Below are 13,744 nucleotides of genomic sequence, written 5' to 3'. Positions count from 1 at the left end.
TTTTTCTGGGACGCACTCTATAACTACTTGTACATGTACATATATTCTGATAATATAAAGCCATGTCGTAACATCTAATATCAATAAAAAATATGAGTTGTTAATGTTCTCTTCTTTCACAAATTTTCATTTCATTTTCCAGGGACAAAAATTATAAAAAAACAATCTTGCTATGGGATACCATACAAGTGGTTAACAATCATGCTACTGCATTGACATCTGTGCAAATGAGACTTATTTTGCTACTTTACAGAAAATAACATATTTGTTGGTTGCTTCCTTTTACCAAGCTCTAATACTCCAGAGCTCCCTTTCATAAAAGTTCCTACTATGGTCACTTAAGCCATCCAATGGTAAATACATGTACCATGGTAACGCTGATCAAGAGCCAATCAGAATCAAGGATTCTATGGAAGTTACCACTGCATGGCAAAGTCATGCATCGGGACGATGTGTCCCAGGTTGAGTCTCTTGATCCGATATCAGTTGATTTTTGTCTTACACCATTATGGGTAAAACAATTTGTCCTATCTATCTGGCTTTTGTCCAAACTTAATCATTTGATGCATCTCATGATCATACAGTCAAATTTACACATTTAATTCTCCCAAAGTTGCTTAGCAATAATTTGGTATCGAGTTTATCTACAATTACAAAGAGAAAATTGTGTTGTAGTCTTTGATCAACTAAGTTTGCAATACATGAAGATGAAGTGGGGAAACACTGTCTGGTACATAAACTAGAAATGCAAATGAAGGAAAATAAAGATTTTAAAGCAATTGCTTTCTGAAACCAAATAATCTCTTAAAATAAAACCTTTGGGTTTTCAAGAATTTAGTAGTCACTTGTTGAATTTGCATTGTGGTGATTCCAATGAATTTAAAGTTATATTTGTGGGCAAAAAGTTTTACAGACAAAATAGAATTAAACCATATGCAACAAGATCAAATTAGCACCAGATGGAATAGCATTGAACATAGTAGCAATCAATCAAAGTATAAACTAGATCTGTCTGTCATTGCCCCATAAAAAAATGCTATAAAAGACGCGAATATTCAGTAGGACTGCCAAGCTACTGCCTCTGCTGTATTAAAGACATCTATACACATTAGAACGAACTAATTTCAATCAATTGAGAGAGGCCTACATTTAAAATTTCATTGTCCTTTGAGAGTTCCACTAAGCAAGCAAGCACTTGGTGAACTTGTTTAGCACCCTGTAATCCAATCCCTAATTCTCCTGTTCGGTTTCCCTTTTATATCAGAGGCACAAATCTGTAAATGGTTTGTTGTCCTGATGATACAAAATTGTAAATAGCAATTGTAAATTCATAATTGTAATCACATCAAGCATAACTGGCAAAATTTCATTTTCTTCCACCTCTTAGCTTCCATCTCCTTACCTAGAGGCACTTCTATCTCCCGCCTGAGTTTCTTTTGATTCTGCCAGTGATACTGGCATCTGTGAGTTGCTAAAAACAAACGTGTGTTTGATAACTTTTCGTCTCACCACTCGCCCGCTCGAGTCATACTTGAAATCGATCTCCTTGCTGTACTTGCCGATGCTATCATGGTATTTCTCAAAGATTTCTTTGCAGGAGAGAACAGTTGTGGCAGGGGCATCTCCTTCGATGACAACAACTTCCTTGGAGCGTTGCTGTCGTTGTGATGCCTCTCTCGGCTGCTTGCGGCAAGATGCATCACTACTCGATATTACAACATTCCCATCTTCATTCATGCTCCTTCCTGCTTCAGGTCCTAGACTGATAAGCTGGCGTTGATTAGGCAAGAAGTGGTTTTTTCTCTTTGGTTGGTGCATGTTCTGCATTACTGACTGGCCTGAAGGTGGCCGTGTACTGGAACTGGCTATTTGAGGAGATGTATGCTTGCTAGAAGGTCGGACTGATGGAGGGGAAGGTGTCATAGTGTCTTTTTCCAGGGGTGTGATTGCACTGCCAATGACGAGGCAATCATGAGTGTTTGCAGATTGAGCATGGAGCATTGGATGGCTAACATAAGATCCGTCTTGCCTGGGAAACGGACCGAGACTCCTTGAACTAGTTGAGGCACTTTGATTTGGAACGCTTAAATTCACCTGAGACTGGTGACTCTGACCAACGGGAGACACCCACCTATTGGCTCCTTGTGAAACATCTCGCTCATGAAGCATTCCTTCAGCATATGGCATATCACAATCCATGTTGATAATTCTCTCATTCTCAACCCTCCTTACTTTGTTACTCTGTTGGTTCACCGGGGACGTCCGTTGCATTCGCTTCTGAGAAGAACCCGCAACTGCCCCCGAACCATTTGAATGATGCGAATCATTCGCGAAGCCATGGTAATCGGCAAGATTTATATAGTTGCCTCTAATATTTGTCTCGGATCTCACATTATCTCTCTGCTCTGTATTATGTAGGAGAACCGAACCTTCAAATATCCCTCTAGAAGAAGCTTGTTCAAGTGTCGATGTTCCTTGGGGTATAGTATCGGTTGTCGTGACTACATCAACACCTACATCATCTTCTTCAACCTCATCTTCATAGATGTCTACACATATAATATTATATTCATCAGTGGGACAAGATTTACCCACTTCCTCAACTTCGCACATAATATCTGGATGATACGAAAGGAAATGGTCCTCAAGGAATTCTCTTCGTGTGTACCTCCTCGTCTCCTTTCCCCTGGGACAATACTTGCACCAGTAGAAGTAATTCAGGTGCTGACATCGATAGTGTCTCTTGGCGTTCTTGAGGAGAGTGAAGTTGGTCCCGCAGATGCCACATTGGAACCTGCGCACCTTGGCCGATCCTTTCGATGCTGGCACAATCTCTCTTGAGCCATGTGGAACCTTGAAACAGAGAAGAAGAAAAATGTTTGTATGAGAACGTTGCTTAGTCTGGTTTTAGTTTGAGTCAATGCAAACAAAAGCTCAAAGGATTCACATGTTGGTATATTTCCTAAGAATGTGGCTACGCTTCACCTTACACTTTGCAGCAAAGTACATGTACCTTATCCTATTTCAGTTTTGACAATAGACCTTCCTTCCCCTGGCTCTAGTTTGTACTTTCTTTCTGTAGTTGTACGCTGGGTCAGCATTCCATCTGCTCCAAAGTCTTCAACGATAGAACGTTCCTCATATTCAGTCAGCCTAGGACCAAAATAGTCCAGCAAGACAGGAAGTGAAGTTTCTGAAGAAGAGGCAGTTTCAGGGCAGCGCCCTGCGACTCTCTGTTGCCTTTTCGTCTCACGAAGAGTTGTATCCGTCCATTCTCTCTGATCATTGTCCAATGACAGGTCAGTTTGTGTTGCACAGGTTTCCTGTTTGCTTTCATCTGCAGCGTTTTTGTTAGTAGTATCCATTGCAGTTCCTCTAGTACTGGTGGTCTGCCGTACCTGAGAGACATTAAACTGACCATCAGAAGACAAATTTGAGGGACTTCCAAGAACTGCAGAATTCGCTCCTTGTGTCTTCAACGTTGTATGCACAGCTGCAGGAGTCTGCATTGAAGTACAACTCTCTTCTGATGCATTGTGCTTTCTTTTCTCATAAGCAGCCACATATTGCTTACATATGACATACAAATTCCTCTTCTTGCGTAAAGTTCTTGACTTGGATATGGTACCCAGTAGCATTCTACATTGCTGATCATCAACATCAATTTGGTATCGACCTCTTTTTAATCTCTTGCCATGTTTCTTCTTCAGGGTAGAGGGAATATCATTTTTTCTAAGAGAGCATTTTCTATTCTGATTCTCAGAACGTATATCATTCACACTATCATCTCCTTCATTATGTGTACCTATGCTTAAATTCTCATTAACAGTATTAAGCATCATGGGTGTATTCTGTTTGTTTTGTGCTTTGTTATTTGATGTTCTAGGTTGATCAACAGGTTCTGGATACTGTGGCATGTCATGTGGAAACCTGCTCTCCAGTATCTCTAATAGTGCTCCTTGACCAGTGTTATTCCTTTTACCCTCACGATCATTGCCTGTATTATGGCCATGTCTACCTTCTAGGTCACCTGCACCAACCACATTGACAATTTGGACATCAGTCTCAGATTGAACTGCACTTTGAGTGTTGTCAGAGCGATGTCTTTTACCAGGTGGCACTTGCAAATGTCCTGCACCACTTTCAGTATTTTTGCCACCAATTTGTCTTGGTGATGGTCTGTCAGAGATGACAGAGGTAGCCATTTGGTTGACTGGGCTATTGGAAATAGAAAAGCCACTGTTCCTCTGACCCTGAGTCACACTTCTTCCAAGTCTAGCCTTAGCATTGTCTATTCCTACAGGATCAGAAGTTCTCTGGACCGCTCCACTGTCCAAACAAGCTTGACTTCTTCGCGTGCCTTGGTACAAGAAGTCTGTTTCTGAGTTTGGTGGGCCTATATCCTGTGTGAAAGTATGAGGGCTTAGGCTATCTTGACTGGTTATTGAAGCATGATGGTCAAAAGGATTGACATTCGGTGTCACAACAATCATGGATGACTGCAAGTTCTGTTGTTCCTGTCTTTGTACTTGGATCATTTCCTGGAAGTCTGCAGGAGACTGCTGATCTGTAAAGGCAGCAGCAAATCTGGAGGCTTGGTAGGGGATAGTGTCGGCCTCATAGAGATCGTCCGGGTGGCGCTTCACATAATGAGCCTTCAGGTCGCACCTTCGTCTGAACTCCGCCAAGCACTGGAGGCAAGAGTAGGCATGCTTCACGGTGCTGTGCTGCTCCTTCATATGGCGACCAAGGTTAGACTTACAGGACAGCCGTTTGTGACAGATTTCACACTCGAAAAAGAAGCTACGGGGGGTGCCACTCATATCTGGTTGGATGATCTTTGGAAGAAAGGATATATATTGAAGAGCATCACTCTCACTGCTGCAAAAAGACCACTTTAATACCCAAGCTAATGAAATGCTTTCTAAATGTTGAGATCAGGTGAGGACATTTACAAAATATTTCACTATTGCAGAGTAAATGGAGATATTGTTATAAATACAGAATTATTGAGGGGAAAATGGGGAAAAATATGAAGACACTCATAATTCTCATTTATGAATCCCTACTGTTTTTTATCAATATTCATATATGAATTCTGAATAAATGTCAGTAAGTTTATATTCGTGACAGAATAGACATGGGGAAGAATATACAAGGGAGGTGGTGCTGTATAACATAAAAAGGTTGATTTCAAACCAATTGTTTTCAAAAATGTGATTCATGCTATAAGAAAAGTTCATAAAATCATGAAAGTTAGCATTCATTCTGTCTGAGTTCATGTGACAATAAATCATTAACCAATCATCATCCAAACTTGCTATGTTAAATAGGATAAATGCAAGATTCAAGATTTATTAAGCATATGATTGCAGCTTTTAACAGCTGAAATTGGCAAATGATTCACAAAACGTAAAAGCACACAAATGATATCAACAAATGAAGAATATTACAAAAGAAGTAAAAAAAAAACAATTACATACTATGTAACTTAATAACAACCATCGCCATCATATGTCAACAAAATATTGTAACATCAATTTCCACTGTAAATTTTGATTACTATTATACTACAATACTAAAAATATTCTATTCAGAGGAGAAAAAAAAACTCACATTTGAGTGAAATTTCTTCCAACTTTTGTGAAAGACAAAATTAAAAAAATAAATGTCAAATTCAGAAAAAAAGATTGCCTTTCTCGTCATATTGCTATGTGAGATATGGGGGGTAGTTCACAAAGATTTAAGTATGACTTAGAGTCGTAATATGCAACGCACGAACTTACTGATCAATACGAAGTATTGCGCGTCGGACCAATGCCGCCATGCCATTTATAATGCATGAACTAGGCACGCCGGTAAGTAATACTTAAATACTTAACTCATACTTAAATCTTTGTGAGACACCCCCTGCTTATAAACCCCTATCTCATCTCACCTCTGATTCCTTGTTCCAGGACCATCCCCCTTGGTCCAGGCCCTGGTCCATGGATGCCTGGAAATCTGAGTCTACATTGGTACCATGAGAATCTGGTTGAAACAAAGAAGAAAAAAAAAATCACGGAAACAAAATTCAAGGGGAAATAACCTTTAATATAGAGACCTGAATATGATGATACCAATCACCTGTCAAAAACACTTACACAAAAAAAATAGGGAAAGGCTTACTAGCAAAGCACCCATTCTAATTTCTTCAGTTTTTTATTCTAAATCTAAAACAATTTTAAAGGAAAATAATCACTAAAGTCCCTCAAATTGGCAACACAATGGATCTGTCCAAATCAATTTACCATACAATTCGGCAATTTTTTTTCTAACTTATGAATACCTATGAGCTTAAATGACTAACAAGAAAATGGAAATAATTTGCAAAATTGAAAGAATTCAGCAAATTCCCAATTGAAGAATGTTCCCAGTTCAAATGACGTCATATCATCTTTGATATTTCTTTGTAAAAAATCGCTTAATATTAAATTCAACCATCAATTTACCATACAATTTGGCAATGTTTTTCTAACTTATGAATACCTATGAGCTTAAATGACTAACAAGAAAATGGAAATAATTTGCAAAATTGAAAGAATTCAGCAAATTCCCAATTGAAGAATGTTCCCAGTTCAAATGGTGTCATATCATCTTTGATATTTCTTTGTAAAAAATCGCTTGATATTAAATTCAACCATGGATTAAACATTTTTTCTATAATTTTGCCCCAATGGGAAATTTCATTTACAGTAAAAGAAAACTTGCATACTTACAGAAGTAAAATAGTTAACATGAATTATACAGTGCATTTTAGAAAAAAAACGAATCCGAGATTAAGCTATGATTTAACTAGATTTATCATAACTTAATCACAAATACAATTGACAAATGACCTACCAATGTAAAGCTTAGAATCTCCTCTTTCATCTGATATTACTTAGATTATTCTTCATTTACGCATGAGTGAGCAAAACTAATTTGAAGAAAGGATGCCAAAAACTCATTTGGCGAGGGGTATCTGAATTTTAAAAAGAAAATCACATGCCTAAAAAAATCAATATCTGCTCTTTTATTTGATACCTTAATCACAAAAATGATCAAGATGTTATGTTCCCTCGAAACAATGCTTGTTCCATAATTTCATTAAATAAACGTGTTTCACCGGTTTCCAACAGAAGCTATCGCATGGTTAACAAAATAGTTAATGCATGGCTGATTGTAAACAAAACGGAGTGTCCAGTGAGTTTGAACGCTAGCTTGTAAAACCTCTTCATTTTATGAAATTCAAGCCTTATTTCAAATAACCAGAACTTTGTTATTTCTTGACCATTTTCTGTAATTGAGGTATCAAATTAAAGATAAGATATTGAACTTTTTTAAAATATGGTTTTCTTTTTGAAACCCAGATACAGCCCACCAAATGACTTTTTGGTATCCCCTCTTCAAATTGTTTTTACTCACTCATGCGTGAATGAGAAATAATTCAAGTAATTTCAGATGAAAGAAGAGGTTAAAGCTTTACATTGGTAGATCATTTGTCTATTATATAAGTCTCAGTTTAGTTTTTTTGTGGGACGCACTGTACAAACAAATGTTCAAGCATATTCCATTTCACAATAACTTTTTTCTCTTCTCATTCAAATCATATATTTAACATTAATCTAAATAATATCTATGAACAGACTTTTGTATTTTTTTTAAAAATACCTTGTCTGGATTCTATTGGAGACATATCTTCATCTACATGTAGGACAGACTGCATATTGTACTCAAAGACATTAGAACTCTGGCTCCTCTCCTGGTCAACAGCATCCTACATTAAAAAAATGCATAAACACTGGCATTACACACTTAAAAATACTACAATGATCAAAGTGATTATCTAATTGTATTAAAGCATAATGGATTCATTGAATGTACAATACATCTACATATGTCTGCATGTTCTACTCAAAGATATTGAAACTCTAGTCCAGATATTCAGATATTCAAAATTTATTAGGTGATTTCAAGGAGGTTTCAAATGAGATGGAGTAACAGCAAATAAAATTTCTTTGAACAAGGTTAAAAGCCGCCAGCAGAAAGTATGTCTGGCATGCACTTTGCTCAACATCTCTTGCAATTGCGTAGACAAATGATTCCTGCATGACTCCGCAGCTATAGGTCATACATAAAGGGAAATATGCTTTTGTGATAAATGCTTATCGCCGCATCTTGATCTGGTTATATATGTGTAGTACATAATTTGGAGGCATGCGAAAATAAACTATGCAATATGTCCTGAAATTTGCTTGTCTGGGCATGTGCGGGCACTCATCTGGCATATACAGTAATGAACAACAATATTCCACCGACCACATTTGAAATTTTCATTCGCCGCAAACAATCGGAAAAGTGTTAAAATCTAGTTTCAATAAAGGTCAAATTCTTTCTTTTTTCACCAATTAAAGGTAGATTGTATAATTAAAATCTTGGCAAATATCTTGTCGTAATAGTGCTTGGTTATTGATTTTTTGTCATGCATTCAAATTTCAGTTTGTTTAATAATATGAAAGATGGAAAATTGATATTGAAATGGATATTTGTAAAATTTCACCCCTCGGATTTCTACACTGAAACTAGCGGCTTCGAAGGCAGACACATCAAAAAGTCCTTATTGCTGTTCTTTCTTTTGTGATTCTTTAGAAATGAACAGCTGCTTGAATAAATTTGTTGCCTGTTGGGACTTCAGTCATAGAATCTTCATGGTGATTTCAAGTTCAATGTTGACCTTTTTGGTGTTGGCGTTTTGTCAATTTTTACATGAGCATAGCACCAAACTTAAAACAAAATTTGTCCTGAAAAGTCACTAACTATTAGTGTTGAGCTTTTAAAATTTCTTTCTTTATCATTTTGTGAACTTAGAAATAGAATAGGTTTTGGAGATAGGAAACGCAATCCAAATTGCGCTTTCAACACCAACTCCGAATACCAAACTTGAAATCACCCATTGTCACGCTCAAATAAAGTGAATAAACATTTGCATAAAAATCATATTTAGCTCCCTTCCCAGTATATATACATATACAGCATCCTGCATAAAAAAATAATCAATAGTGGCATTACACATTTGCTAATAAACAATGATCAAAGTGATTTGGAACGTGTTGCAGATTTGGGGTGAGGGATCTGCAGCAAAAAGGAGGATGTACCTTCATCTTCGCTAAAGCCAGGGATACACTGGAACCAAATCAGCTGCAAATTCATCTAAATACACATACTCGGGTGGTTTCAGGAGTATTCTGTATTCAGGGGGAATTCAGGAACATTTGAATCAACCAAAACCATCTGAATCAGGGCGAATATGGACAGAATCTTGGGGGGGATTTGACTTTGGTGCAACCCGGCCTTAAAGCACCCTCATCTTAACCTCCACTTCTCAAATCCATAAGATACTAGTAGTTGATACATTGAACAAAACTATTCACCCTTGGGGATTCTGCTATTGGGAAAAGGGGAGGGATGGGAAGAACTGCAGTGAGAAGAGAAACATACCTTCTTCTTAGCTGAAGTGCCCTCGCTTGACCTTCCACCTCCATTCTCCTGTGCTTCATCTGCATCCTCAACTATAGTGACCTCATCTTCGTCTGACCTCTCATCTTTCACCTTTGACCCTGCATCTGAAGTGCCTTCCATCCTAGCCAGAGACGCATTCAAGATTATGAAGGAGGGTCTCCCTTGTCACAGGAAAGCAGAAGCCGACCACGGCCTCCTCACACAATGAAATACATTGTGCTTTGAGTGAACGCTGGAGATGATCTCAAGCTGCAATATCTGAACTGTATAAATTTTATGTATAATATATAATATTATTATTAACAAATTGTTAAGATGGTTGTACCCTGTTTAAAAAAAAAGAAAGAGGCACACTAAATGATGGATTGACGGAAACAGATCATGATATACCCAGTTGTTGTGTGTCCGGACGATCAATTTTAGAAAGTCATTTGGAAAAAAAGTGAAGTTTCATCAATTTCTCGTACAAAATGTTAGGAAATATTATAAAGAACAAAATAGAAGATGATTACAAGTATTGAATTCATATTTTAGTATAATCCAAAGACAAAAAAGAAGGCTTCAAAAAGATAAACTGTCCGGACACCCGACCCCCATCCTACTACATGTACTTGGTTCAAGTAGAAATCTTATGTCAACAAGTCCCTTGGCTTTGTTTGATGAGGCTTTAAGTTTCTAAGGCATCATACAAATTAATTTTGTTATTTTATTTCTAGACCCTATTTTGATCTAGCTAGATCAAGTTTGACCATGCCTCGATGTATCATGTGGGCGAGTTCCTGAGTTCCATTCATTCAGTGTGTCCATTGCAATCTGACTGGGGCTATGTAGCCTGGGGCCCGTTTCTCAACACTGTCATAAGTCTAACTTCTTGACTAAATCGGAGATAGTGCACTACTTGTCCGCTAACCGTTTCACGAAGCCCTCTTTACCAAGATCGGGTACAACAACCTCACTAAATATTTATGACGCCTCCGAACCTGTCATAACTCCTTTCTTAATCTTAATGAAGTAGTGGCATCACGTGGGTAGACTCACTTGTTCACTGCTACCACCCTGCCTGTGGAGAATCTACAGGTAGGACTATGGTATGCCAATGCTGTACAGAGCAGACTTTAAAAAATTATTAAAATATCACTTTTGTGACCAAAATTACTAATTTCCATACAGTTGCAATTTATTTTTCATTAGTAACTTGGGAATAATTTTTGTATTCACCAGAGCGCTCAAAAACTTGAATTTTGGGCATATTTTTGTGTACGCCCTCTATTGGTGGAAAGTAATATGGCAAGAAAATTTTCATTTTTTGATCTCTATTTTTAATTAAGAAATAAAATGATTTAAAGAATCAAATTTAAATAAGAGCCAAGTTGTATGAATAATAGGTGTAATGAAAACTGTCAGTGTAAAAAAATCAAGCATTTGCCCCAAAGGAAAAGGGAAAATAAGCCAAACATTGCCACCCTTATTTTGCCACACATGGAGATATAACTGAGAACAAGGTTATATCATAACCTTGTTCATTGAATGAGTGGGTAGACTATGACATACGAAAGTGCCTGGAAATTTGAAAATTATAATCTTACGTAATGAATCATAGAGGTTGAAATTAAATCACAAAACAAGTGGGTTAATGCATTCAATGATAATTGTAATATTTTTATAAAGAAACTATAAAAACTGTTGGCAACCATTCAATTTGAAATAGTTAAATTAATTTAATCGATAACGATTCTACCACGTCACGCCATCCATAACTGATCTCGTATTTGTTGTTTTCAGACCCCTATTAACAGTAAGATAAATTGTATCTTTAATAATGCATATAATTTGTCAAATACCGTATGTTTCGATGTCAATGATTAAAAATGTTTTGTTACACTATATGTTGATGACGTTTGGAATCGTAAGACCGTATAATTGTCATCATTTTACAAATAAAACCATTATGGTTTACTTTTGTAAACTATTAAAATTGGATATCCCGGGGTACCCATCTCAACGTCCACAAGTGATTTTTTAGTCATGAAATGAATTATTCATTATTTAATTTTCTCTGCAATTGAATGCTCCAGTCTTCATGGTCTAAGTATGTATGATGCATAATCCTCCTGTGCTATTATTTTGAAAAGATTTATTTCCCAATTTATCACAATATTTGCAATTTTGTCATAATTTTTCTTTTTGAAAATTATGCTATTTTGTGACTAAGTCTAAGGCTACGTCTCGTCTGCTCTTTTTACTGTTAGTATCCATATCAAGTTATTCTAGTTAGGACATGTAGGAAGCCTCTCAAGAAACAGGCAGGTTTAGTAAGATTGGAACTAACTCCATGGTTGGTGGATAAAGATATGACTAACTTGTCCATGTGTTGAGAAACGGGCCCCTGGACTGGTGTTGAAGTATTCTAACTTTGTTGTTACTGTCTAGATCTAAACTAGGCCTAGTTCAACTTCAAGTCTTCATCAATCAAGCATCTATTCTAGATATTCTGGAAGTGGAACAAAGTCTATATTATAATCAGTATTTACATGAAACCTTCAGTGTTCTTTCCATTTTTCAGTACCGGTACTTAATACACACAACAAGTATAGTCACGTATTGTATTACCGGACATTATCATATTTCCGGACGCGCATATTGTATACTGCGTACGAAATCAATTTCGTACCGTAAGACTTCCGCAGTTCGATTTCACAGATCAATTCAAAGAACAAGTTTGCAAAAACAAGGCGAAAAAATCCAACTTTTACCTTATTTTTCTCTAAAATGACAGAAAATGCTTAAAATATCATACAACATAGTTTTGCATTAACAATTGATCCCAATCGGTCTATTTTCTGATGGCAATACGGACCTAATTTCGGGCCTGATTCGCCGAATTTCAATCTCGTCCGCTCCATCGATCAGATCGTCGACGGCTAGTTCTCAAGGTATGTACCCCGGCCGTCCGTGCGCGAGGTAGGTAGATAGAGAGCCGTCAACGATCGTCTGCGCATCGATAGAACTTGACTGAGGGTCACGATATGAACGAGCATTAATACTGGAAAGTGCCATATCGAACACGCAATCAAAAAAAAAATTTAAAATGAAATTAGTTAGCAAACACCAATTTATTACAAAGATCTGCTCAAAATCGATATAAGAAAGCAAACAAAAACTTAGAATTTACTCATGAGATGATATATCATGAAAAAATCACACCAACTCTTTCTTACATCATTATAATCAAGAATATTTTTACCCGTCCGTCGCGCGTCCGGAATTATGATGTAATTTGTCACGCACGAAAATAATTGTTTTTCGCGGAGGGGTATGCGGCAAGTGCGGTGCAAAGAAAACGGTTGGAAAATATGAAATAATTTCATCATATTCATAATTTTCAGAATATTTGGAATAGCAAGGTATAAAACTATAATTTTTCTTCATTGTATTTCCTCTAGTTGTCATTTTTAAAGCACTGAAATAAAGGTGTCCGGCAATAGGATACACTGCCATACAGTAGAGATTTACAGTTGGCAGCTCTAGTTGGCTCTGCATGCTGCACAGGTCTCATTCCGAATACATACACACAATAGAAGGCATCGATATTGCTCATGCACAAAATTGTAATGCACACATATGAATTTGCGATATCACGAATCTGTGATACTATCACTCGAAACACACACGAGCTAAATCCCGGTTTCAGAAATATGGAATTTATGGGATTTGCGAGATTCACAATACCGAAGTTTATCACAAGAAACAGTGCAAAATAGACGGAGAAATAGAATTGATAATGAAACAAATGAAATATAATACATTATAGTTTTACGGACCGTTAATCACGCTGATTATATGGCTAACAATATCTCACAAAATTAACAAAATACTGCTTACATGTAACGTTAAACTCTACCTGCATCGATCCAGAAAGGCAGAGATTGCGGAAATGGATGCTAGCGTAGCGCCACAATTCGACGACGCGATTAAAATGTGAATGAATGAATGAATGAATGAACGAACGAACGAACGAAATATTAATAATAATAATGATTAACAACATTTAAGGTCAAGTTCACCCCAGAAAGAAGTTGATTTAAATCAAACATGAATAACGCTGAAAACTTCATCGAAATCGGATGTAAAATAAGAAAGTTATGCTGATCGAGTGCCTGTGAGCAATTAAGCAACCAGGGGACCAACGGCTTTAATAAGGTTC

At 36.9% G+C, this 13,744-nt stretch overlaps 1 protein-coding gene across 3 annotated transcripts; it reads right to left on the bottom strand.

Annotated features, from left to right (window-relative positions):
* Positions 1–250: 250 nt before the first annotated feature.
* LOC121405852 lies at positions 251–13,506 on the bottom strand. Of its 3 annotated transcripts, XM_041596824.1 has the most exons (6): positions 13,423–13,506; positions 9,520–9,803; positions 7,693–7,798; positions 5,939–6,030; positions 3,014–4,838; positions 2,764–2,853 (listed from the first exon to the last, which is right to left on the bottom strand). In XM_041596824.1, exons 2-5 carry the CDS (start codon positions 9,658–9,660, stop codon positions 3,015–3,017), a joined length of 2,163 nt encoding a protein of 720 aa, XP_041452758.1. In that variant the 5' UTR covers positions 9,661–9,803; positions 13,423–13,506; the 3' UTR covers positions 2,764–2,853; position 3,014. The 3 variants fall into 3 exon arrangements, with proteins under 3 accessions (XP_041452761.1, XP_041452758.1, XP_041452760.1); XM_041596827.1 differs by lacking the exon at positions 3,014–4,838 and having other exon boundaries at positions 251–2,853; XM_041596826.1 differs by lacking the exon at positions 2,764–2,853 and having other exon boundaries at positions 2,869–4,838; positions 13,362–13,451.
* Between the last annotated feature and the right edge of the window lie 238 nt (positions 13,507–13,744).

Source organism: Lytechinus variegatus, chromosome 19 (genome assembly GCF_018143015.1).
Source record: "Lytechinus variegatus isolate NC3 chromosome 19, Lvar_3.0, whole genome shotgun sequence".
In the NCBI taxonomy this organism is placed as follows: Eukaryota; Metazoa; Echinodermata; class Echinoidea; order Temnopleuroida; family Toxopneustidae; genus Lytechinus; species Lytechinus variegatus.
This window is presented reverse-complemented; position numbering and strand designations above follow the sequence as displayed.

Excerpts from the sequence above, each read along its gene's own strand:
- LOC121405852 (XM_041596824.1), bottom strand. The coding sequence starts at position 9,660 with ATGGAAGGCACTTCAGATGCAGGGTCAAAGGTGAAAGATGAGAGGTCA. Across the intron at positions 6,031-7,692 it reads TCCAATAGAATCCAGACAAG|ATTCTCATGGTACCAATGTA; the intron begins GTATTTTTAAAA and ends TGTTTCAACCAG. Across the intron at positions 4,839-5,938 it reads CCTGGAACAAGGAATCAGAG|ATCATCCAACCAGATATGAG; the intron begins GTGAGATGAGAT and ends TTTCTTCCAAAG.